The 27105-nt window shown below is 33.9% G+C and overlaps 1 protein-coding gene across 3 annotated transcripts in view; it reads left to right on the forward strand.

The window, feature by feature from the left end:
- The first annotated feature begins 2203 nt into the window (after positions 1-2203).
- The window catches only part of LOC103971042 (protein ZINC INDUCED FACILITATOR 1), a 38353-nt gene continuing 13451 nt past the window's right edge, over positions 2204-27105 (forward strand). Inside the window, exons 1-13 of one of the 3 annotated variants that reach the window (XM_009384977.3) lie at positions 2205-2392; positions 7885-7925; positions 9487-9547; positions 9678-9780; positions 9899-10001; positions 10108-10161; positions 10251-10313; positions 14396-14445; positions 14523-14598; positions 19924-20136; positions 23066-23153; positions 24694-24779; positions 24877-24984. In XM_009384977.3, the coding sequence (XP_009383252.2) occupies positions 2248-2392; positions 7885-7925; positions 9487-9547; positions 9678-9780; positions 9899-10001; positions 10108-10161; positions 10251-10313; positions 14396-14445; positions 14523-14598; positions 19924-20136; positions 23066-23153; positions 24694-24779; positions 24877-24984 (1191 nt within the window). In that variant the 5' untranslated portion in view covers positions 2205-2247. Of the gene's footprint in view, positions 2393-7884; positions 7926-9486; positions 9548-9677; positions 9781-9898; positions 10002-10107; positions 10162-10250; positions 10314-14395; positions 14446-14522; positions 14599-19923; positions 20137-23065; positions 23154-24693; positions 24780-24876; positions 24985-27105 lie in introns of all 3 variants that reach the window. The other 2 variants (XM_009384979.3, XM_009384978.3) reach the window with 2 other exon arrangements.

Genomic DNA, 27105 nt, shown 5'->3' on the forward strand with positions numbered 1-27105 from the left:
CAACAAAACCATCATCCTTAGACACTATAAATAATGACTCTTCACCACTACTGTTCTTCACTTCAGCTCACAGTTCAGACAACCAACTCAGACTTCCTCCTTCAATAGATTCAAGGTCAAAGATGTCATCCTTGTTCTCCTCTTCTAGCGCCTTAGACTTGGATAGGTCACTGGTTCCATCACCACCCTTAATGTCAACAGTAGAAAATTTATCCTCAAATGGAATTGAGTTAGCTGTGCCAACAAGGGCTGTCCTCTCAAAGGTGAACACATTATGTGGTGTGGCTCTTCCTTCGATAGTGGAGTCTTTCAACTTGGACACTATGGTGTCGACCTTTGAGCTAGAGATTCTCTGAGGGGTCTATCACATTTTGATCGAGTTCAAACTGGTACTTGCTTAGTTGGGTGATCAACCTTATATGTCGCGTCGTATATTTTGCACAAGACGCACTAGAGGCATGATTTCGCTTTACCCTCCATCCTTTTCTTATTGAGGTTTTTAATTTTTTGAAGTCCTCACCTACCTAAATAATGCCAAAATCCTAGTGTTTTCTTATAGCATTTGTCAGAAAATGTGCAAGGACACACATCCCCCCAACACTAATATGTTGAATCTTGAATTTTGATATTTAAACTAATTAATGAGTTTGTTGGACTAATATGCTTTTGAGATAAAAAGATATAAGAAAATACTTTGATCATGGACTAGAACCATCAAAAAATCAATTATTGAGCAAAAAAGTCGAACGTTATGTCAGAAAATTATCATATCAAAAATTGGATGTTAAACTAGAGGATTGGTCGACGTGCCAAAAATTGGACTTCATGCTAAAGGTTCAAGCATTGTGTCAAAAGGATCAGATATTATCAGGAAAAAATTGACATGCTGGTGGAATAATTGATATGTCGAAGAATAGGGTGATGTGTCGGAGGTTCAGACAAAGTGTAAGATCGAACGATATGTTAGAGTAGCATACAACATGTCAAAACCTTTGTAAATGTTTCAGATATATGGTTGATTTGTTAAAATCTTAATTGAGATCATTGTGGGTCAATTTAAGTTGGTATTGAGCTGAAACAATGTCAACTTATCAAGAAAATTATTTAGCTTAAATCCAAGCTAAATTGAGCTCGTTAGAAAGAAAAACCCATGGCCTAAATCAGGCTTAGGTAATGATACTACCAAGCCCAAGCAGTATACCACCTGACTCAATATACAAGCATTGCTTATGCTTTGTCAGCCTTTTCGATGATGGTACCGCTTTGCAGTGTGGTTGCGACAATCATACTATTTAGTGTTGGCGGTAGTACCATCCGTAACCTAAAATTTCAATAATCTAATTTTTTGGCTTAGAGCTATAAATAGCCTACTCTAGCTTAATTGGTAGAGCAAGCTAATTGGTAGAGTATCTTTATTTTTTTAAACCAATAAAGATGCTTATTTGAAATCTTATATTTGTATATGAATCAGATTTTGAATTCATTTATCATAGTTATAATATTTTTGAATAGGTTTATAATGTTCTGGTGGGAACGTCAAAAATATTATAAGCCTATTCAAAAATATTTTTATTTGATTATTATTATTTTATTCAAAACCAATGAGGTTGGATAATTTTTATTAGGTTTTAAGTCTATTTACTTTACTCGTAATATTTTTTTGAATAGATTTATAATATTTTAATAAAAATGTTAAAAATATTATAAATCTATTAAACATTAAAGGGATATTACATCGGTTTAGCATAGTGACAATTGATCCAAATCGAGAGATGGATTTATTTTCCTCAGCTTCATTCATACGGTGGAATGGAGTACACTTATCAGTTATCTTATCATCATAAAATATTTGAAGATTTATAAACAAAAATAGAGATACCAGACCTGACTTTTCCGGAGAATTCATCTTTCGCTCTCGTCTCACGTAGTAAGCTTGCATAAACTCTTGGGAGTCCTCTGATCTATGATGACAAGTTGCGGCTTCTTCTCTTTCCTTGTCTTCTATTCCCATTTTCGTGCATGGCATTGGGCCTTGGAAAGAGAGATGAGGCGAAGGTGACGCATGCCGTGAGCTAATGCATTGACCCCTATCATTAATCCTGCTGGGACACGCTTCCCAGAGAGAGAGACAGAGAGATGCTGTGGAGTTCCGTTTGTCGTCTCCCCCCTATGTAAAAGAATATATAGGTGACAGAGGTCAGACTCACTGGCACCATCTCTCCTGCATTGAGGGTGGCGGTGTACTAAATGGCGGGGAACAACGAGCCCTTGCTGAAGAAGAAGGTCTACTTCGACAACTGCCCGGGTTGTAAGCAAGATAGGAAGAACGAGGCCAGCCTTGGAATCCCCTATAAAGAGTTCTTCTATGTATGGATCGTCACCCTCTGCACAGGTACGCGTGTGTTCGCTCGCAGTATTTATGTTTCCCTGTTTGAGTTCTTCTATTTGTTGTTTGGTTTGTTCACGTTATTTTAGATTTGGAAAAATAAGATGGATTAGACTGAGCTATGGTGATGGATGATTCGAGATTATGGTCACATTATTTTGTTTTTTTTTTTGTGATAATATGTTATTTCAAGACTTACAAGTCACAGAATCACCGATGACGAAGCTGTGCCCAATTTTTGTTCCTCAATCAAGGAAAAAATACAATTTGATCTGCGTCACGGCATGATCGAGGATGTTTGTGAGGTCAAGAACGATGCAAATAATTATATGGATGGTATACTTTTTAATGCAAATCTTGGCTTGGTGTCATGACAATTTGCATGAGAATCTTGGGTGCTTGTCAAAGTTCAAACGAGTAAAAGAAGCCTAGAGGAACATCAGACAGATACTGGTTTCGAAGATTATTATGTTGTCTGCGTTTTCAGTCTAAGACTAATTTGTTCACTTCATAAAGTAATAAAACCTTGAAAATTACTGAAATAGTCTTCTAACTCAATTTCATTTTCGGTCTAAGCCTAATTTGTTCACTTCATAAAGTAATAACCCCCCTAATCCTGATCAAACTACATCAAGTATTGATTAGAATGAACTCTCCCCTCAAAATGATTGGTTGGATAATGGCTTGTGTGTCTTCCCCACATTTCTCCTGCTCCATCAATGGATAATTATCTAACTAGTTTTTCAGTTTTAGGGGTATCAGACAAGGGGATCCTCTCTCACTATGTTCTTTTGTTCTCAGGCAGCAAATCCTTTCTTCACTTCTTAACCAATCTGCTTCCACAAAAAAAAAATCTGTCTTTAACATCAAAGGTGTAGATATCTCTCATCTCATGTTTGTCGATGATGTTCTTATCTCTATTAGATCTAATGATAAATCCTGCTCTACTATATCTAAATTCCTCGATTTATACACTGATCTTATAGGTCTTTCAGTCAATACTTCCAAATTAGAAATTTACTCTCCGAAACATTGCCCCCCTGACACTTATCATCGTATCACTCAACCCTTGGGTATCAAGGAGGGGAAATGACCGACGCCTTATATGAGAACTTCTGTTTCTCATTGTCATCTCTCTAAACCTTTCCAAGATAAACTAATTGATAAAATCACCTCTAGGATTCAAATTTAGCAATCCAACATGGTACTTCCCCATTCTTACCGAAAATCTCTTCTCTACCTAGGAGTTTCTTCTAGTGAGACACTAGATCTCATAGAAAACTCAGAATCCTTAGTTGGAATAACATTACTTCCTCCAAATCTTTAGGTGGTCTCGGGCTTCGAGACCTCTCGATTATTAAAATCCTCCCTAGGAGCCAAACGTATGCTCCCTATTGTTAATGAGGACCAAAGTCTTTGGATCAAAGTCCTAATTGCCAAATTTGGTACTCCTCACCCTTGGAAACTTTCCTTCAAAAGCACTTCTACTTGAAAGAATATTTGCTTAACCAATGAGAATACCAAATGTGGCCTAAGAAAACTCATCAGATCGGGTTCTAATACTGCTATCTTGCGGGATCCATGGATCTCCAATGTTCCACTTTCAAAATGGCCTACTTTATTTAACATTAATGCCATTGATTGATTCCCTTATGTTTTTGATCTCATGGTTAATAATGATTGGCACACTCCCATTATGATCGAATTCTTCCACCCTCATTTGATTAACCTGATCACTAGAATCCACACCCCTATAGAGTCCGATGATGACAAAGTGGATTTGGACCTCTCACTCATCTGGAATAATTACCTCGAAAAGCTTATATAATTTTTTCCAAGATAGGCATTTGAACCAATCTATGGAATGAGATGGTTGGGCAGATATGTGGAATCTCAATGTTCTTTCTTGGATTAAAATATTTCCATGAAAATTCTTATGAGGCAGACTTCCTACCTCAGATTGGCTCTGAATGTTTTACACTGTTATCTCAACCCATGTCCAATTTGCCAACTTAAATATGATACTATTAAACACATCTTCTTTAAATATCACTTTGCCCCCCGATATTGGGATCTTTTCCAAACATTAACACACTACCAATTTCAACATTTCAGCACTTGCTCTTCAGGCTCTTGGGTCTAAGAGGAAATTGACTTAGAGAAATCGTCATCTAACCATTTGAAATCTCTTATTGCCACCTCCTTTTGGATGCTTTGGAAGAACAAAAATGAGATTCTATTCAGCAATTGCCATTCTTCCACTTTAAACATATGGTGCAGAGTCCAAGCCGTAATCAGCAAGCAAAAAATGGGGTCTAAACCACCTGAGGACCTATGGGCTCCCCCAAATAATCTTCCCATATCCCTTATCCATCGCTACATCCTGGAAACGGACGAGTCTTGTTCCCCTAACTTTGATCTTGCAGGCACTGGTTACACTGTCAGTTTTGTGGCTGGCAACAACTTAGCAGCCAGATACAACACCACCCACCTTGCCCATAATGCCTTGCAAGCTGAATGCTGTGCAGTTTCTGACCACCTTCACAACATTTTGATCAAGATGGACTCTTTACAATTGGTCAACATTTTTGAGGGAGCAAAAACCCTATCTGGTGGCTGGAAAATTAATGTAAAGAAATAATTCTTCTTGCTAATCATGAAAAAGTGATTGGGTGGATTCACATATCTAGAAATGCAAACTGAACACGTCACAATCTTGCCACCACTGCAGAGTAACCTGCTCATCCTTTTCATGGAGTGGGATTTTTGTAATACCTCCTCATTTTAGGGGTTGGACCTATAATTAAATGATAATTCTTTCTTTCAAAAAATTTCATTGTTATGTAACATTTTGAAATGTAAGCACATAATGGCAATGTTCCTTTGAGGTTTCATATTTAAGCTGGTGATGGTAAAGTCAATGCTTACTTCACTGAACTTTTTTGGAGCAGACCATGAGAAACTAAAAGTCTGATCAGATCTATAAAAATTAATGGCATACCTAGTGCATGAGACTCCCGTCAATACAGGGTCAAGGGAGGATCAATGTATGTAGCTTTACCTCTAAACTTAGATAGGCTATTTCTATGACTCGGTCCCTAGTATCTAAGATTGCAAAGGAGCAACATTATTGTTATACCAAGGCCTGCCCTCATCTAATTAAAATTATGATTCAAGTAAAATTTTATATACCTAAAATGTTAGTGGTGGTGTATTTGACTCACCTACCAAAGTTGCATACAACTAAAATGTTAGTGGTGGTGTACTTGACTCACCTACCAAAGTTGTATATACGTAAGATGCTAGTGGTGATATACTTAACTCACCAAACAAAGTTTAACAAAGTTGAGGGTTCATTTATGCAGAAGTATTACTCTGATGATTATTAAGGGTTTGAATCCTCAACCTACAAGTTTTATATCTAAAACATTATTTAGGTGGTGGTGTAGATTCAATTACCTTAGGTCCTGGATCAAAACCTGTCTTTACCATTTGTAAAAAATATATTCTTTTTGAAAAGATGAAATATTTTACTTAAGCAAACAAGTGTAAAAGCAGCCCCCATTATGAGAGCATGAAAAACAATTCAGAAATTAAACAACTAAACAATTAAACCATTCACTTCTCAAAATAGTACATGTTTAGAAGTCCTAGCAAAATTAGCTATCTATTGAAAGCCTTGTTATCTGATCTATAAAAATGTGTAATTTTGAAATTGATTAAACATTCCAAAACATACAAGCATGCATAGTGTCAATACCCTGTCTAGCAAACTCAAGAATGTTTGTAGTGGTTAAGCCACACTGGCCTACATCAATCCTCTAGGTCTTTTGACTCTTTGAGGTCACTTGTTCCACTACTTGGTCATCTTTTACTAGTGGAAACAATATCGATGACAGCTAACACTCCTCTTGAGCAACAACCTCCCAACAAGAGATAAAGACTCATGATGAAAACAATAAAAATTCTTTCAACTATTATAGTCAACTCATAATATCTTATATATAATACGTGCAAAATGGATAGAACACAGGCAAGTGAAACCACTTCATATGTTAGATCTAGATAGGGTTAAATCATACTATTGAACTAACATAAACTTGTGAAACATACGCAATAATACTCTCCTTTGACACTTCTTGATAATTGGTGCTACAGCCAGACCTAAGTGGTACTATGGCTATGCCATATAGGAGCTACTTCTAGAGCATTGCTTGCCTTGTAACAACAATGGCTAAGGCTTATTGTGATTATAAATTTAAGGTCTTCACAAAACAATTGTAGTGTGGTGTGGCAGCTCATTTCTAATTGAATCAGCCTTGTACTAAATTCGATAAATGCAAAACAAAACCTGCAACTTGACTCTTCATCTGCTCATTCAGCATGTCACAGTCCTTCGTGCTATGATTCTTCTTCGTACTATGGCTATGCCATATTTGATGTTCTTCTAATTTGTTCGTTAGTGGTTTGCCTTGTCCATCATGTTTCACTCGTGATTCTTGATCAGTTCAGGTCTTGACGAAGACATCTAGATGTACCATTACTTTAGCTCCTACTGAGTTAAGCATCAACAAACTAAGGATGTCAACAAGTCCAATCAAGGTCCTCCTCTTCCTGAACCTTTAACTTTATCCATAATTCCATTCCATCCCCTCTTCCTCCCCTTCCTCCCATATTATTAAACCCTTGTAGTTGTGAACCCTCTTTATCTTGTCCTCCTCTCCGTCTGGTCCTCTGTATCTCTGAACCCAATTGGATCAAGATTTTGAGGGAGTATTTGTTATTTCATAACTTTTCAAGTGACATGATCATAAATAATTTTAATATGTTTTGCTAAGATAAAGTAGCATCTTAATTCAGTTTCTAGGATGCAACCAAATAACAGATTTTGTGAAGAATAAAGTGTACCAGATTTTACACAGTTTGACTTTATGTCTACTCTAAGTTGAAAACAGAAAAAAAAATCACAGTATGATAGTGGAGTATATAAAAGATCCATGGCTTTCTCTCAAATCAATAAACCCCTATTTTTCATAAATCTCTCTTTCTTTTATTTTCCTCCAATGGGTCTCTGCAAAACCCTATCCATGTACAAATAAATGGGTAAAATTCTTTACGGGGTGTAGTCATCCATTAAGGTAAGGAGTGCCAAATAAGAAAGAAATTCAAGTGACATTGTGACATTTGGATGTGCTGTTATGGAAACCAGTGATAACCACATTCGGCACAATTGTTCTATATCTTCAAAGAAGATTAATTTATGAGAGGGTGAAGATCTGGAAGTAACGGGGAACACTTGAGGTTTCAGATTTTTGAGTTTGTATAAGACCTTGAAAATTTTGGGCATTGATTGGACCTTGTTCTGTCAGTTAACTTTACCTCCCTTATGTCTGAAACATTGTAATTTGTTGTGTAGCTTGTTAGTTTGGCTGCTTTCTCTCAGTATATTGGTAATCTGGTGTTCTAATATCTCTCCATTTCTTTGTTTTCTTTTTCAGCTTTGCCAATATCATCATTGTTTCCTTTCTTATATTTCATGGTATGTATAGTAAACTAGGATATCCACTCCGCTCATTATTTTTCTATTTACATTACTATTTGCAGAGTCATGTCATAATTTTATTGTGATAAAAATGAATTTATTTGTTTTTGGTTAACTTTGTGTTCCTTGTGATTGAAGCATGTCTCATTCATTTCATAATAGATGGATACGAAGTAAAAGTGAAAGAGCAAATAAGTAGGTTCTTTTCTGTTTTTTTTTTTTAATACTTCGTTTTACATTCATCATCTCTTTTATGTTTCCACATTTAGCTATTATTAGATACAACTACTAATCACATTTACCACAAAATGGTTCTTTGACTAATCCTTAGAATTGGAACATATATTCCTTATATGTAACATATTAAGGTGCATTGTATGTTATTCTTGATTCTTTACTTGTTGTAGTCAATTCCACCCCCTTTTGATGATTTTCACATCTATTTGCCTCATCCTTTTTTTACAGATTACTTATAATTTTCTCTCCTGCCAGTGAAAGAGTTCTTCAAGCAATGATTATACTTCTAAGTAGAACCACATACCAAGGCACATTATCTTCTTTTTCATTTCTCAAGCATGGCAATTGCAGCAAATGCAACAGTTTTTTCACCTTGAAGTTTTTATGCGATCTATTTGTCTCTTGTTTCTCCTAAACAAGGTGTGCAATTTCGAATAATACCGCCCGATACGGGCGGTATGTACCGGTCCATCAGTTTATTGGTATACAGACTGCCCGTTACTGGGCGGAACAAAAATAAAATAAAATAATATTATATATATATATATATATATATTATTTATATATAAATTTTTTATAAAAGGCGACATTGTGTCACCTTTTTCGGCGACGTCGCCTTATATATATATATATATATACGAGACAACGTCGCCCCGCATGCGAGAAGGAAAAGGCGACGTCGCCGAGGCGATGCGATGTCGCCTTTTATAAATAAATAAATAAATAAATAAATAAATAATATATATATATATATATATATACCGAGCGATATACCGAACGGTATATCGCTCGGTATACAGTTTCGTACCGTACCGAATGAACGTCGAAACTCCGGTACGGTACGAAATTGCATACCTTGCTCCTAAACATTATTTTCCTTTTTCTCTCCTTGAAAAAATCCATCCTTTGCAGATATAGTCATGCATAAACAATAATCCTGACGTTACCCTTTGTGGTACAAATCCGGTCCCCTAAGTGCTAGATGAAGTGTAAGTCATATTTATTACATTTTGGCTGGTTTTTTCTTGAATTCTTTCCTCAGTAATCTTCAACATATAAACAATATCCTGGTTCACTTGTTCATCACTAGGACTTGTTTTAGTGTAGCACTAGACTCCTGGTTGACATAGTGGCTTGATATGTTGGCAATCTGATAGACAATGAGTAATGGGAACATTAGAATGAGGATATATGAATAATCATCAGTGAATATTTTTCAGAAATTATGAAGTCCAGATATTATATTTTGACATAGATGTTAGTCATGCAATTATATAATTTAAAATTTGACTCATTTCCTTTTTCATTTTGTTCTCCATAGATTAAAGACTTGCATGTTGCCAAAAGAGAAGAAGATATTGGGTTTTATGCAGGGTTTGTTGGTGAGTGTATTATAACTAGCACAAGAAAATTGCTAATGTGTTTCAATTAATTGTTTACTATGTATTATCAGTAAGCTTCTACTTTGCACCTTACTAGATGTCACTGACATTTTTTTCCTCTGGATTAAAGGAGCTTCATTTATGGTTGGAAGAGCTTTAACTTCCCTATTGTGGGGAATGGTTGCTGACCGATATGGAAGGAAACCTGTTATAGTGCTTAGCATCATCTCTGTGTTAGTAGCACTTTATGATTTTTTTGTCGGTCACTTTCAACTAGAAAATCTTGTGGAGGCTTTTTTTTTCCGTTATTCTCCTCTGTGTTCTCTTTACTGTTTAATGTTGCTAATTCAGGATCATTTTCAACACTCTGTTTGGGCTGAGTACAAGTTACTGGATGACAATTACAACAAGATTTCTACTTGGATTGCTAAATGGTTTAAGTGGTCCAATAAAGGCATGTAAAGAGTAGATGCATCATTGATTTTGTTTCCTTGAATATAGTGGCATATTGAATTATGTGCACTTTTGAGATTACATAATGCACCTGACTTTCTCTGCAGGCTTACTCTATAGAAGTTTGTAGGGAAGAATATCAAGCTCTTGGAGCAACACTAGTAATATCTCTTCTTTCAATTATTGTTTCAGCAAGGTTATCCAGTCATGTATGATTCAGAAAGTTATTTGTGGCTGTTACTTATTTCAGGTATCCACAGCATGGGGTATAGGTTTGATAGTTGGCCCAGCTATTGGGGGCTACTTTGCTCAGGTGATTCCTCTACAAAATTATTGTAAATACATCCATCCTCGTGTCATTAGACTGGCTACATGTTTTTGTCCTCTGTTGCTTGGTCATTTCATTTTCAGATTTAGCATAAAACATTTTTTTCTCTATGTAATAGCTGACTTTAAATAAATTTCATGTATGTTTACTAACTGGAGTCATTAGTTGTAGGGAGCAAGGATTGCATTTCCTCCTAAAAATGATAATTAGAACATGGAACATAAATTCTGGATTAGATGTTAATCACAGGAAATTTTACATGGTTTGGAATCCTTCGGGTTTCCATAAAAATAATTCTATGATTAGATCTGAAAAGAGGAAAATTTTATCTTAAGCAAGAAAGACTGAATATGTGGGAGGGCAGGGGGGCATCTGTCATTTTTGGGTTTCCCATTTATTTAAATGATTGATGCGAATAATTAAATATTTTCTTTGATGAAATGTACTTGTAACTTGTAAAAATGAGAAATATTTTTTCTAGCAAAGCAACATTAAAGTTCTATGATGTAGGACCATTTTAATGTATTATTTAGGAGGAATTTTACAAATATCCTAAGCTGCAACATAGCAATATCTTCAATATATTGATTTCAGTTTCCTAGATTGCCCATGGAGAAACAAAAAATGAAACCAACAAAGAAAATGATCGTAGAAATAAAAGTATAATTGATTGAACTTTCATTACAGTAACTAAGTTCCATCATCCTCCAAAAGGTTCATTTTCTAAATCATATCTGAAAATTTGTCTTCTTTAGAGAATGAAAGAGTAAGTTTATTTGATTTGATGTAATTATAATCTTTTCTTATTTTTATTTTTTTTTCTTTTATACTTATGATTTTTAAAAAATTATTATGAAGATATAAATGAATCAGCATATATATATATATATATATATATATATATATATATATATATATATATATATATACACACACATTATGACTTCATTATAATATATTATGATATAAGTGGTATGAGGCCATTTCTTTTCCAATATTATGATTTCATTTTTCATGTTTGAGATGTGCAAATGTGTGAGCTTCCATTCTTAAGTTCCTCCTTGAGTTAAAGTGAGTATGATATTTATCATTTACTAACAACTATGAAATCCTAGATAAAATTATTTTCTTGATACCAAGTATACATCTTATTCAACATTTTTAGTGTATTTTATGAGATCAAATATTAAAGATTTTAATTTAGCTAAGATAGAAAGCATAATGATTTAGATACTATTAGATGCATTAAACATGAAGATATACTTGTTAATGATAATGAAATTTAAAAAATTTAAAAAATTTAAAAAATATTTTTATAAATTATTTAATGAATATTCTATAAATGTCTTAGCTTAACTATAGATATTAGTATAGATTTAATAATCCTAGATTTGTTCATAAAATTAGAGTTAGTGAAGTAAAAGCAAGGTACTCAATTTCAATGTGTGCCACTCGGTACGGGCAGTATGTGTCGGTCTGAGAGAATACCGGTACGTACGCCACCCTCTACCAGGTGGTACCAGTGTTTTGACCAGTACCAAAGCATACCGACCAGTACTGGTAACACCCCAAATTTTGATCATTATCGAGGCATACCAGTCGGTACGCCCTAACGTGGTAGGTGGAGGTGTTTTTAAGGTTTTAGGGTACACCATCGGTACGTCTTGGCATATCGATGGTACATACCGGTACGTCGGTACGGATTGATATTCAAAACCTTGAGTAAAAGATGTCTTTAAGAAGATAAAAATAACTAAGAGTGTGAGATTTTATGTCCCTATTGAGGTTTGAGAAAATCTAGGAGGCTAGGGAATAGATTAGTTAAATAGTTTATTTAAGAAAATCTTAAGATTCAGAAAGATACTTGATGAGTACAAAAAGAGTAAGATACCTAATGAAAATAAGAAGAGCTTTTTAGTGTCAATTTATAAGAATAAGGATGACATAAAATAATATCCTACTTATAGACGAATTAATATTATGAGTTATCAAAAGTAAGATAAGACTTGAAACAAATATCTCTTAAGATCATTTAGTATTATGCTTGGAAGATCAATGATAAAAACCATTTATTTATTAAGAAATAAAAAATAAAATTATATATTATTTTTATTAATTTAGGGAAAATAATAGAGTTTCTAGAGATTTATTATAGTATATTTTAGAAAAGAAAGGTATATATATATATATATATATATATATATATATATATATATATATATATATATATATAGGGAGTGTATATAGTGAATTTCATATATAATTACATCAAAGATGCGTATAAAATCTTTTGGTAAAAATTTAGGCATCTTAGATAAATTACTCAACAAGATAGAGAGTTTGATGAGATTGATTAAGATATTATTTATTGAATATAAATAGAATGATTAAAACGATGAAGGGATAAGGAGTCTTTTGTGAATATCAAGTACCTTCGAGATTAAAAAAATTATAAGATAATTGTCAGAATAATAATGCTTTATGGATTTGAGTATTGGATAATTAAAAACAATAATACTTTATTAATGAGATGAGAATATTAGGGTGGATGTGTGAAGTTAATAAGAGAAAATAAAAAAAAATATTTTTATTCATGAACAATTAATTATCGTTTCGATAGACGATAAAATGAGAGAAAATTATTTAGTATTGCATGAACATGTAAGAATATGTGTTGAAGAGATCTATAAATACATAGTTAGAAGAGGTGAAATAATTACTATTAGTATTAATGTGATATGAGGAGAGATATAAGAAGACCTAAAAAAGATTTTAGTAGAGACTATAAATAAAATTTTAAATACTTTTAACTTAACTAAACATATAACTTTTTATAAATTTCAATAGCGGCAAAAGATCTATGTAATAGATCTCATAAAATACTTGGGGCTTACGATATTTTTATTATTGTAGATTTTAATTTAGCTTAGATGATCTCTCATCTAGACCAATCAAAGTTTCAATTATATAAACTTGGAATGAGATCCTACAAGCAAAAGCATATGATGCGAGGGCATTTTAATATATAGTCGAATAAATCTTATTGGTTTAGGAAAAACTTTGGTTATGTCAAAATTGTCAAATGATAATATCTTTCAAAATTCTACTTTATTTACCAATCTTGTGCAAAGAGAAAGAAAACAAAAGACAACTAAAATAAGACAAGTCTTAGGTTGACTGAAGATTTAAAGAAAATGAAAGGACTCTGGTCTTGCATTTAATCAAAACAGATATAAAAATATATCTTGCCTAAAAAAGGAAAGAGGAAATGATTTATATATTTTGATTTATGAGATGTAATTTTGTTAGAATATTTTTCCTTATTTTTATTTTCTTTTATTTGATTGAAAATTTTGAAAAAAATTAAGACTCTTATCCTGATAAAGAAGTTTCTTCTTGATAGAAGAATTTACAAAGAGGAATCCTAGCAATTATATATTTTGTCATTAACAAAAATTGTTTGGTTAAACAAATATGGAAATCTTCTCTAAAGAAGGAAAGATGAAATGATGGTTATGTTTGATTTATGGAATATAATTTTCTTTATTGTATTTGCTTTGTTTTTTAAATTTTTTTTCTGTACTTGGGGGTCTATGAGAAAGGAAAAATGAATCATAATTTTAACACCAGAGAATGGATGGAATATGGATGAATTGATAAATAAATGAATGAGTTCACTTCCCATAATATGTCTGAATGATATGACCATCGCATGTCTTTCTTTCTATGGTATGCATTCATCATAAACGTACAAAACAGGTGTCAGACATTCATCCCTAATGTGGAGTTTCTTCTAAAGCTAAAACAAATCTGATATTTATCCCTTTTTCCCTATTATCTTTTACTATTAGATGAAAAGTAATTAAATTTGGTCAAGAAAGGTGAGGTGAAGAACCTTTATGTCATAATTTGGAACCCTGCCCTTGTAAGCTTGCTTGAACTTGTGCTGGTTAGGATTGGCCTTTATTGTTTTATCAATTTATCAACTTTAAAAAGCTTTACTTTTTTTTGCTAGAGTAATTTTGTAGTATTTATCATTACTTACTGATTCAATTGTTGTGTGTCAGCCTGCAGAAAAATATCCCGAGATATTTTCTCAAGATTCCTTCTTTGCAAGGTACAAGGTGGTTCTCCTCAAGTCAAATATGCTTACCATGTACTTATGTTTAATTATGTTTGTACAATATTTTGTAGGTTTCCTTACTTCTTGCCCTGTCTTTGTATATCACTCTTTGCTGTTGGAGTTCTCATAGCTTCTGTATGGCTTCCAGTAAGTTAACCATTTTAATTATTTTGTGTTGTTCTTTTATAGAAAAAGAAATCAATAATTACTGAAAATTTGGTCTTCATCATATATTTGTTCCTTCATCATACTTTGTTAAGTTTAATTTTTCATCACCTCCTACTATGAAATCCATAATAAATCAAATTCATGTGTTTCCCTCTTGGAACACTAATTCATCTATGCTTTTAAATATATTAAATATGTTTTTCTCAAGAAACTACTGCATGGAAATGAGATCTTAAAACTTGAAGGTCTTTGAAATAATTTACTATAATAATGCTTTTTGAGTGCGATATGTGATAGTATCATCTATGGCTCATGATCCACATAGATGTTTTGCATTCTTCAACACCAATTGATTAGTTGTCACTTAATTTATTTTATTTAAGAATTTATTTTCACTTATTTTCTCAAGGAGTACATCTGGATCTTTCAAATATTAATTCTATGTCATAAGAATTAAAATAGGACAAGTAATTGTCAAGCATGTTCTTAAGTAATTTCCTAATGAGTCAACTATTGTGGTTAACATTGTACACTATCAAAGAGGTCTCAAGTTCAGCTCACTGTGGGTAATCTATCAGCCACATTTCTCTCCATGTGTGCCATTCATACATATGTGAGAGGTTTTCAAGTCTCCTCTTGGGCCAGTGCTCAGGTGTCAAGCATTTGCTACCATTGATGTGAATATCAGGTGGATGAAGTAATGTTTATTCAATCTTTTTATTCTTTTTTTTGGCTGAATGAAAGTAAACTTATTAATTACTTAAATTAACATCCAGTTCACCAGCAGTCCAGGAAGCGGAAACCTCCAAACATGACAGCATCATTGGTAGCTATACCATATTTTGCTAGTTTATCAGCATCAATATTCTCTTCTTTACAATCATGGTTGAAGAGACATTTATTATATTTGGTGATGTACTAAATCCACTTACCAAAATCTAAGGATCAAAACTTCATCTGATAAATTATGGAAGTGCTAGCTGGATGAAGACTTTGTTAGATCATAATAAATAGTAGAATCAGAATCCGTTTTCACTATTTACCCTTTGGAAACAAAAAAAATTCTTACCTTCTTCGATCCATGTATCAGCAGCCGAGAGCTACTATCTTCACTCTTGAGGGCCTGATAAGCATGTTCATGAATGACACCACTGGCAATGACAAGATGAATCGGATTGGGTTGCTTGGGGATTGGGATTGGGAATACAAGCACGATCTGAGAAAATAATTTTAAATTTTAAATATGAAATTATAAAAAGCATTGGTGAAGTTATAAAATCTGAGAACAGAAAATTATTATATGGTAAATGTTTTTTTATTTTATAGTTCATAAGATATCTAATTTAAAAAAAATGAAAAAATAAATTATAAAACATAAAAAATATGAAAACAAGAAAGGAGAATTCACGAAAAAATAAGTATGCAATATTATATGTGTGTGTGTGTGTGTGTTGTCAGATATGTATATTAAATAAAATAACTCTTATACAAATTTTATATAAAGATAAAAAACTTTACATTTGCCAAAGATGATCACCGAACCTATTGTGATCCTAATACCTCTCTAATCACCATGTAAGTGAAGTCAGAGATAATGCAATTTTTTTTTTTTAAAATAGCGTGGAATGAATTTAAAATCCATTGACATCTCCCTTCTGTACCAAAACTTCCTATTCCATGGTGATGGATAACAAACTTTGAAATAATAATGAGAGATATGGAAAATAACAAAAGCACTATTGTCATTGGGTAGATAGGCACTATTGTCTAGTATGATATGGTATAAAAATATTTATGTCTTTGATAGGGAACTAGTACATGGAGCAGGGTATGCTGGTTGGTACAGGGCCCGCTATACATGGTACCAATTTCTACCAGCTTAGTACTGCCTGGTACAAGTCTTGTATCAGGTGATAACCATGCTTGATGGCAACGCTATCCAACTAGCAATTGTAGGGCTTTAGGGAGGTTATAAAATGCCTCTGAAAACCACAAATCTACTCTTTCTCTTACTCTCTCTCTCTCTCTCTCTCTCTCACTCATTTTTTCTCTAATCTCTCTCAAAATTCACTTAATTTTCTCTTAACTGTCTTCTTAAGTAATTGAGTATCATTAGGGGAGGTTGATTGCTGCAGGAAGAGTAAAACCAAGATCCAGTCTGTTTCTTCTTCAAATCAAGTAATTTTGAACCTAATCTCTAAGTTTTAACATGCAATTAGGATAAGTTATGTTTGTTCATGCATGCCTGGACAAAATTTCAAAGTTTAGATCTGATTTAGGGTTTAATGTAATTTTTAGATTTGGTGGATCTAAGCTAGATCCATGAGGATCAAGCATTAGGTTGGATCTATGACTAATAGCCTCTCCTACTCTATTTCATTATAATAGTTGATAATTTCTATTCTTATTATTTCTTTTTTTTCCTATTTTCTTGTTTACCTATTTTATTTTTTCTTCTTTGTCTTCTTTTGATGCTTTGGAATCAGCTAGAATTAACCAAAATTGGTTGGCCCTTGAAAATACCCAAAAAAACCCAGAATTATAAAATTTAATGTAATTTTAATTAGATTTCAATAATAATAAAATCGAAATATGGTTTATATACGGAATTTATATTTTTTGATGTTGAGGAGTAACTTTGTAGCATGTTCTCCGTTTATTGGACGTTGAATCATCTATAAAGATACAAGCAATGTTAGATTACATATTGAAACTTATAGATTTAAGCAAATTAGGTAATAAGTAAAAGTATATATATATATATATATATATATATATATATACTTCTACCATAAAAATGAATGATGAGACTCCATAACCGTTAGATCGAGTTCCTTGAACCTATAAATTTATATGTCAATATGGTATATTTGTCGAACCCAATCTAGAAAATTTTCTCTTGATAGTGTATTGGTAAAAAAAAATGCTATTGGTGTATCAGTGTGGTAAAGGTTATTGCCTGATCATCATGAACAACACATGTTTGTAGAGCCTCTCGAGGCAAATATAACTATGGCTAGTATATCTGGGGAGGTTGAAATACACCAGAACTTCTGCTATCACTACTAATCTTATTGTCACTACTACTTTTGTTTCATAAGAACTAGCCTCGAAAAGAAAATAACTAACCATCATCATACTACTATTGGCCATAGGACCCTCCATAATATGATGGCTGCAAATACAACGAGCTCCGATTTGTATCTACATCGTAGAAGAATTGTCGTATCTACTCGAAGTCATCAACTACCTTCTCTTTCTTTCAATCCTTGTGAGTATAAATGTTACACATGATTCTCCTCGAGCTTTGTAACATGTATCTTGGGTGGTATGCATAAAATGCTCCTTCTTGGTCCAAGTCTCACCTAAAGACTATGTAGATAGAACCATTGATTGGTCGGCATCGATGCCGTCATCAGTTGAGGCACTATTGTTGATATCACTACTACCTCCATGGACCTCACGTAGTGAACTACGATAGAGAAGGTGTCTCATTGCTGGATTGAAATTGTTACTCGATTATTTCCAAGGGATTAGATGATACTACTACTGTCTTCCCCTTCCCCTTCGCACACTAGGCTAATGACTGTGATTATTGGGTATCATAACCTCGACTTAATTGATGCAATATTGTTCGACTACCACATTCTGAACATGGGATTCTACCTCGTTCATCGATTCTTTCCAAGGGATCGACTCTTTCCCTAACCGCCATTGAAATGTTGGGTGCCATGACCTCGACTTAACTGACTTGGGGCTGTTTGATTGCCATGTTTTGAATGAGGGATCTTTCTCATTCATTGATTCTTTCCCCGATTGCCATTAAAATGTTGGGTGCCATGACGTTGATTTATTTAACTCAAGGTTGTACAACCATCATGTTTTAAATGAGGGGATCTTCCTCCTACAGGGATGTTATGATTCACATGCTGTGATTATGTGATTACCGCTTAACATGATATAATTAACCCTAATTATTCAAAATTGCCCCTAAAACTAAGGTAATGACAGTAATTGACATCACATATATATATTGACACTAATCACCCTTAACATGTTGAGATTATGCCCTACTTGGACCTAATTTAACCTAAGAATAAGATAATGGTCCTAACTAGCCCTCAATTATAAAGGATTACACTAATCAGCATTAAGTTGCCATAATTAGGAAAAAAAATGTCTAAGATTATGAATGATACACTAATCAAACCCTAATTACTCATACAAAGACATAAATAAAGTCTAAACATGTGAAAATCTAACTAAAACATAGAAAGATGATAAATACATTTAATTGAAGATCTTCCATCAAATGTCAAGTTTGAACACTTAAATCCCTCCGATTGAAGCTCTAAGCCTTCTAATCACATATTAGGAAGCTCAATTAAGAAAGAGAGTAAGAAAAAGTAAGGAGTGAGTGAGTGAGAAAGAGAGGGGAAAACTTGTGTGAAAGAAAGTGAAAAAAGAGGAAGAAGGTTTAAAATTTTTTAACCATGTCATTTTTTGGGGTTAGGATAAATCTTGGCCCTTGGTTTGCATCGGTCGAGATTAGAACGGTCATTTTTCGATTGTTTTGCTTGATATCTTAGGTGTACCAAGTGGTATACTCCTGCTTCCCTTGGTCTGCCCGTTGTGGGTGATCCACGTACTAGTCAACCGCACGACCGATACGTACCACCCGTACCATACTATAGGGCAAAATTATATATTTTGGACTATAGTTTGGATAAGTAGCATTGTATCAGATAAGAAGCACTGTATCAGAATCAGCCAGTATCATGAATAATAGACACATCTCAATTAGGAGCTCTTTATGTTAAGTGTGATTGCAGGTTTTAGAATCATCATTTCATTGTTGTTCAAATCTTATGGAAGTTACTATTTTGTTACTATTTACATGCGTTTTTTATGCTTTTGCTTTTAGGAAAGAAATATTCAACTTAGAGTATTTTAAACATGGACATTGATGATGCTGATATTCTTAGCTTGATCAACATTTTCCCTACGCTCAAGTAATTGGTTGTTTATTTCACTTTTGATTTTTTTTCTCTTCTACTCTTGTAAGCTCGAACTTGTAGATATCTCTAAAATTTTTGCAATTCCTCTTTGTGATGGATGTACTTAGTATTTTCTTTGCTGAGTATATTTTTATTTTATTCTTTCCAACCTTATACTGTTACTTGTTATTTGATTCAAATTGTCTCTAGCTTCTCTTTCTCCTAATTTTGATACACAAGAGTATTAATATGTAACACAAGTTTACTAGTTGCTAGACTGATGTATATCCTTGAAATTATTATATAGGAGACATTGCATAAGCACAATTCAGATCAAGTAAAAGGTGTGTCAATTGAAGATTTGGAGACTACTCAATACAAGCCTGACTTTAAAGGACATATAGGTGTACATGAAGAAAGTGGTTTACCACGAAAGGAGAACTTATTTAAGAATTGGCCATTGATGTCATCCATCATTGTCTATTGCATTTTTTCTCTTCATGATATGGCTTACAGTGAGGTGCTATATTTTGTTTAACATTATCGTACACCGCCATATTTCGAATATGATTTGTCAATTTTACTACCTTGCAAAGTGTTAGTATGACTTTTCTTGCACAGAAACTTAAATACTGAAAAAAATAGGATGCATGGCCAACAACTCATGTTTAACTTTCTAGTTTCGCTCCAAGCTTGATGTTAAAATCTCTTATTACGAAGGAAAGTTTCTTAAATTTTCCATTTGTTCCTTGTTATCCTACGAAATCAATAGCATGTTTTTTCAGTTTTCTGAAACTTCTATGAAAATAAAAAAAAGAATGTATATTCATTTGCAGCATTGAGGAATTTGACAAAATAAATAGAATACCTGACATCAGCCCTCTTGAGCTAATATCAAATTTCTCAAATATTTGATCAACCTGTGTTTTTAGTGACGCGGGATGCTTCGATCAGGATGAGACAATTAAAGCAGGAAGAATCACGTTGGGCCAGTGGAACATGTCAGAAAATTGGACATCGAGCTAGAGGATCGGTCGACGTATCGATAGAAGGCTTCGAGCCATGGATTCGGGCATCGGGCCAAGAAGAGCGGATATTGCGCCAAGGATATCGGAGTTGGAGAGTCAACTGGCCGATTGGGCAATAGGTCGTAAGAGAGGACGATGCGCCGAAGAATCGAACGAAGCGTCGATGGGCCAATGACATGCCGAACAACATGATTCATGCTTAGTATTAATTGTCTAGATCAAAGTGTGTTTTTACATATGCAGGATTAACTACGATAGCAAGGCATAAAGCAAAATGGAGTCCCGGAGTCAAGAACGCGATTTCGTTGGGAGTTTGAGAGTTCGTCGAAAGTCTAGACGTTCGTCGGAACTCGCCAAGAAGATTGTTGTGAAGTCCAGGGCCTTGCCGGGAGTCCATTAGAACATTGCCGAGAGATCGTTGGAAGTTCGTCGGAAGATCGCGAGAAGCTCGTCGGAAGAAACTAGACTTACGGGCTTGTTTAGCTTAGTAAATGTCTTAGATTTCGTAGTTAGCACGTAATTGAGATTGGAATTGGGCCAATCCAATTATGGGCCAATTAGGCCCATGTAAGGATTGTGTTTGACCCAACGAAAGGCCCAAACAGTGACCCAAGAAGTGGCACTATCATGGCACAATCTTCGAGACTGTGTCAGGCGGTGGTATCGCCCAATGCAGTGTCAGTGTCACACTGACACTGGCGGTAGTATCGCCCAGCACAAGCGGTGGTAGCGCCCGAGCCCAGGAAACCCGGGATGAGATGCTTTTAGGCTCCAAGTTTGAATCAACTTAAGGCCTATAAATACCCCTATCATCCCTGGTTAATACACACAAGTATTGAGAGTAAAAAGGAAAGAAACTATATTGTAATCATGTGTGAAACTCCTCTCAAAGTTCTAAGTGTTAGAATAGTTTAAGAGAGGAGTGAGTGGGGGTGTAAGGGTTATCTCCTAAACTCGGTAAAAGGAGAAAGAGCTGTAAGAAGGAGGTTGATCTTCGCCTATAAAGGAAGATCGATAGTGAATGCCGATGGCCTCGACGGAAGAGGAATCGATTGAGTAGATGTAGGTCATGACGATCGAACTACTATAAAATTGGCGTGTTCTTCTCTAGTTTGCATTTCTATATTTGAGCAATTTACTTTACTGCAAACCTTTTAACTTGCTTTACATCCACTACGCATCTTCCGTACGCTTTCAAGCTATCTTTACGAAAACGCTTTCAAGTTAACCTCTCTCCGAAACGGTTTTCGTCGAAATCGGTTTTTATCGTACGAAGGTTTTTTGAACTAACGTAATTTTATCATTGTACTAATTTACCCCCCCCTCTTAGTGCCGATTTTTTTCCTAACACATAGAGGATTATTTACCATCCAGAACAGTTGGTTTCTCAAACACAATTTTAGAGGATAAGATAGATAATTGAAATAAAAAATATATTGCATAAACCAAGGTTTGCAATTTTGTCCATACTGATATATCGACCAATGATTGATATGGTACGTATTGAGGCATACTAATGGTATGCCCAAAAAAATATAAAAAATAGCTCCAAAAATACCTAAAAATAGAAGAAAAAAATTATTAGGGTTTTTAAGTTAGAAATAAATATAAATTTAGTTTAATTTTAGTAAAAATAATCTAAATTATGAAAGAATAGTGACACATACCTTTTTCTTTGCTTTGAGGAGTAGCTTTGTAGTACGTTCTAAACTATCTTTCCATTAATATTAAATTATCTATAAAGAAATAATTTGAATTGTTAGATGTGAGTGAAAATAAGTTTGAGAGAGTGATATGAGTTGAAAGAGGGGAGAGGAAAGGGCTTAAAAACCCTTTCTTATGGTTCAAACGATCAATTTGACCGTTTGAAATAGGGTGATCTCAGCCCTTGATCGGTACTGGTCGAAATCCGACCATTATCGACAAACGATCAATTTGATCGTTTGAAATAAATCAATCTTAGCCCTTGATTGGTAGCGGACGAAATCCAACCATTACCGATCGGTATAGGTTGGATGGATCGGTACCGTCTGGTACAGACCCCGTATCGCCCGATACGGGATCAAGTTATGGTACCACTCAATAGAGGGCAGTTTGCATACTGGTCCCCGTCGGATTGGTACGTACCGCTCATATCGAGCAGTACGGGTCAGTACTGCAAACCTTGACATAAACACATATATGCTTGTTTGTTCACTCTCTTAACGTTTCCCTCTTGTTAAAGTAAATGGACATTCTTTATGTTTCGATGCACACTGATATTGGATATTTGTCAAATCTTGTATATCCTAACAATTAATATTGGATATTTCTTGTGGTCTTTATACGTTTAGTCCCATTTTATTTGTTTTTTTAGCAATTGTGTTCCTTTTCCTAACATAGATTGTAATGGTATTATATCTAATTCTAAATGCTTGCTAGATATTCTCATTATGGGCTGTTAGTGGTAAAAGGTACGGAGGACTAAGCTTTTCAACTAAAGATGTTGGTGAAATACTCGCTGTCTCAGGTACATATAGCTACTTAAGTGCTGTTCAATTATAATATAGTGCCTTTGTTTAAGTTGAAACTTATGAGAATTAGTGTTGTTCTTTGATTCTTTTTGTGATCAAGAGTCCTTTTGAGTTGATAATAAGGTAAATGAATTTTATATTATAATTGAACATAAGAAGGAATGCATAGACGACAGTCCACTGGATTGGCATCAAAATCAGGGATGATTATCGATGTAATTGACATTAGCAAGACCAGTTGGATTGAATCAGTGACATTGCAGTTGATTTAGAATTAATTGAGAAAATATATTGCATACCATTGTAATTTGTAAGAGTATAAAATATTCTTTTATATAGAATATCATTTGCAGCTTGGATCAGGCGGACGGGGTGGAGGCAGGGAAGAAAGAGGAGAGAGGGGGTTGGAGAGGACATTAGGGGAGTGGTACTAGATACATATTTCACTTAATCAACATACTTTCTATTAATAAGTCTTTCACAAATGAATTCATAATTAGAAAATCATGGTCATTTGTTAACAAGTTATAAAATTTCTACTTAAGATTTTACTAAATGCTGATCTTTTTAAGAGCTGTTCCTTTCTTCTCTACCATGTTCTCTCTGTAGGATCTTCTGCTAGTTTTGAAAGATTATTTATTAGGAGTCAGATGAATTCTTGTATATTGAGAAGGCAAAGGATATAACCTATTATATTTTCACGTCAAGTATGGTTAGGTATTTATATGAAGAACATTATCATCCCAATTTTCGCTAAATCAGTGATGGAGTGTAATCAAAAGCTAATGTCAATCCTTTCTAGTTGATGTTAATTCCTAATTAAAATGAGCCCAGGGAAGGTAGATATTTCCTAAAGACCTACAAGAACTATAGGAAAATTTGTTTATTCTGTTACGATTATAACATATACAAATAGGAGTATTTTCAGTTTCAGATCTTTTCCTAGACATGCAAACAAGTCTAAGAGAAAAACGACACCTTTTTGCTACGGGAGCAAGTTTTATCACAAAGGAACAAAAGAGCCAAGGAGATATCAGGGCCCATGTTTTGGACACCTGGAAAGTAAATTAGTAACTCTACAGCTCTTAGCCACTTTCTTCAAGATTTAATTAGCTACAGCCTTATCATCTTTTAGCAAAAATCTATGGCCTTTCTATGTGCCATACAATGATATTCCACAGTCAGATAGTTTCTCAAATATATGATCAGAGCTAGACAACTCATATGATATTCCCAGGATTTAATTGAAGTGGTCTTGAAGTCCACAAAGTCTTACGTAATATTCTTGGTTGGAGCTCCTAAACATTAAATTTACCACATATATGATTGTGATTTCATTTGTTCTTATTTCTCTAGATAGCATCTTACGACAACTAGTAGATTTTTCTTCAGACGTAGTATCTTAACATGCTGCCTTATTGTTGAAATAAAATTGTGTTTAAAGATTTATTGCATAATGACTGTTGCATCTTTTCATAAATTTTCCTCTGCCAAAAATTTTTAGAATAATATCTGCAAATTTGTGAACTTTCCTAGGGTTGGGTCTTCTAGTATTCCAAACACTTCTTTACCCTCCACTTGAGAAACTTGTAGGACCCATCAACTCATTGCGACTTGCTGCAGTAAGGACTATTTATCATCACTTTTCATTCATTGATAAAAATGTTGGTGTATTTGGCTTTCAGCCTCTTTTGATCCATTATGTTTTGTAATATGCAGATTTTATCTATACCTTTGCTTGTTGCTTATCCATTTATGGCAAAGATGTCAGGGCTTCCTCTCATGTTGATAGTGAATTTGGCATCCTTGCTGAAGAATACTTTTTCTGTGAGTATAGCCCGAGCTGAGCAATTATAGATTTTCTAGTTTTTGACACTGACAAAAAATGTTTCAAACCATCCATCACATTTTAAAATTGAAAACTAAGTGATTGCAAAATTTTATGGCCTATATTTGTGGAGATATTGATCTTTAATTATCAAAATCAGGATCCTTCATAATGCACTGTGTTAAAACCTAGTATTCAACTACCACTCTGATATTGGTTTTAGTGACTTATGGGATTGCTAAGGAACAGCTATGCATGGGCAGTATATTAAAATGTACCACCTGGTATCATTGATTAAAATTATCAACAATAGAAAATGAGCAGTATATGCACTAGCATCGAGCTAGCATTTCCATGTCAGTATCTGGTTCGACCAAAAAATTACAAATCGGTACATACCAGTCTGATCGGTATTTTGGGGGAAAAAAGAACTAGGTTGGGACATTGCCCCGGTTGGTGCCTATTGCATTAGCATTCAGTCTGGTAATCAAAATCAAGAGAGTTTTCATACTATGCGATGGTGCACATAAAGATGCCAGTCCAAGATTATAGACTTAAATTAGCAAGTTCTTGTTGGATCATATAAACTCGTTTGAAAGAAAATTAAATTAAGAAATACAATATTTGAAATGATATTAGCATAACTTGTTTATGGAAAATAGTGTGGGTACGCAAAGATTTGAGTTAAATTTAAGAATCAAGTACATGGGCAGAAAACATAGACATTACTGTAGATAAGGGTTTACAAAAAATACTGCATATGCTAAAAGAATTTATGATAGAATAATTAATCGTAATACTATGAATTTTGAGGATAAAAGATCACATAAATTAATTCTTGTCTTTGTGGATAGATTAATTTTATCAAATCAATGACAATTTTGGAATTATTGGATGGGTTAATTCAGGTAATAGATATAGTGAAAAATCATATCTGATGCATAACTAATAAAAATAGATAAATTAAGAAAGTACATAAATCTAATGAGTTTACCGAGTGGTATGGTACGGTACAGTACCATGTACTGAGTGGTACACCTAATTGAGGTTGGCTCGGTATGGTACTGTACGGTACCATGTACCAAGTGGTACACCTAATTTAGGTGTAAAATCCTCCGAAAATATCTGAAAATAAAAAAAAGTTAAGATAGGGTTTTTAAGTTAGAAATAAATATAGTAATAGTATAAGTTTAGCAAAATCAATGTAAATTAGGTAAGAATAGTATCACATATCTTTTTTGGGCTTTGAAGAATATCTTGTGCAAGGTTTGTATTTCAATTCATTACAGATTGTTCTTATGTAAATATTGAAATATCTACAGAAAAATCATTTGAATTGTTATACTATTTTTTAAGAGAAAAAAAGAGTTTGAGATAGTTTAAAAGAGTATGAGAATGTAATGGAGTGAAATAGGGGAGAAGAAGGGTTTAAATACTATGAGAAAGGGCTCCAATAGTCAGCGTTAGAGCACTGTAGCACTGTTACCGAGCGGTAACGGTCGAAACCGACCGTTATCGAGTTGTACCGGCCGGTAACGGTCGAAATTTCGATCGTTACCGCCCGATATAACCCCGTATCATTCGATACAAGGCGCTTTTAAACATTCCGCCTGGTAGCGGACAGTCCGCATATCGGTATGCCATCAGACCGGTATGTACTGCCCGTACTAGGTGGTACCATTCGAAATTGCATACCTTGGTTTCAAGTCTTCTTAGGTCTCCCTACAAATCTCCTCATACCACTTAGATCAATCGACACCTCACATAATTATTATATTTGAATATAGTTATACCATCTTAGGTGATTTTATCTCATTTTATCCTCCATTAGCTTTGTTCATGAATTAGAAAAAAAATAATTTTCTCTCTTTCCTGGTATTTTTGTACATACACTTTGACATTCCCATTTCATCTATATATTTCTTCGTATATGTTAATTCTTATTAGATTAGCATTTGTATCCTTAAAGCAACACAGTTGACTTAATAATTAATGCAATTTTACTTTAATCGAAGGGACACCTGATCACACAAACGCCCATCCATTTTGACCTATGAACAATGTTATGATCAATCTTCCTATTTTGTTAAATAATAGATCTAAGATGCCAAAAATGTTTT

This window comes from Musa acuminata, chromosome BXJ3-6 (assembly GCF_036884655.1).
Source record: "Musa acuminata AAA Group cultivar baxijiao chromosome BXJ3-6, Cavendish_Baxijiao_AAA, whole genome shotgun sequence".
In the NCBI taxonomy this organism is placed as follows: domain Eukaryota; kingdom Viridiplantae; phylum Streptophyta; class Magnoliopsida; order Zingiberales; family Musaceae; genus Musa; species Musa acuminata.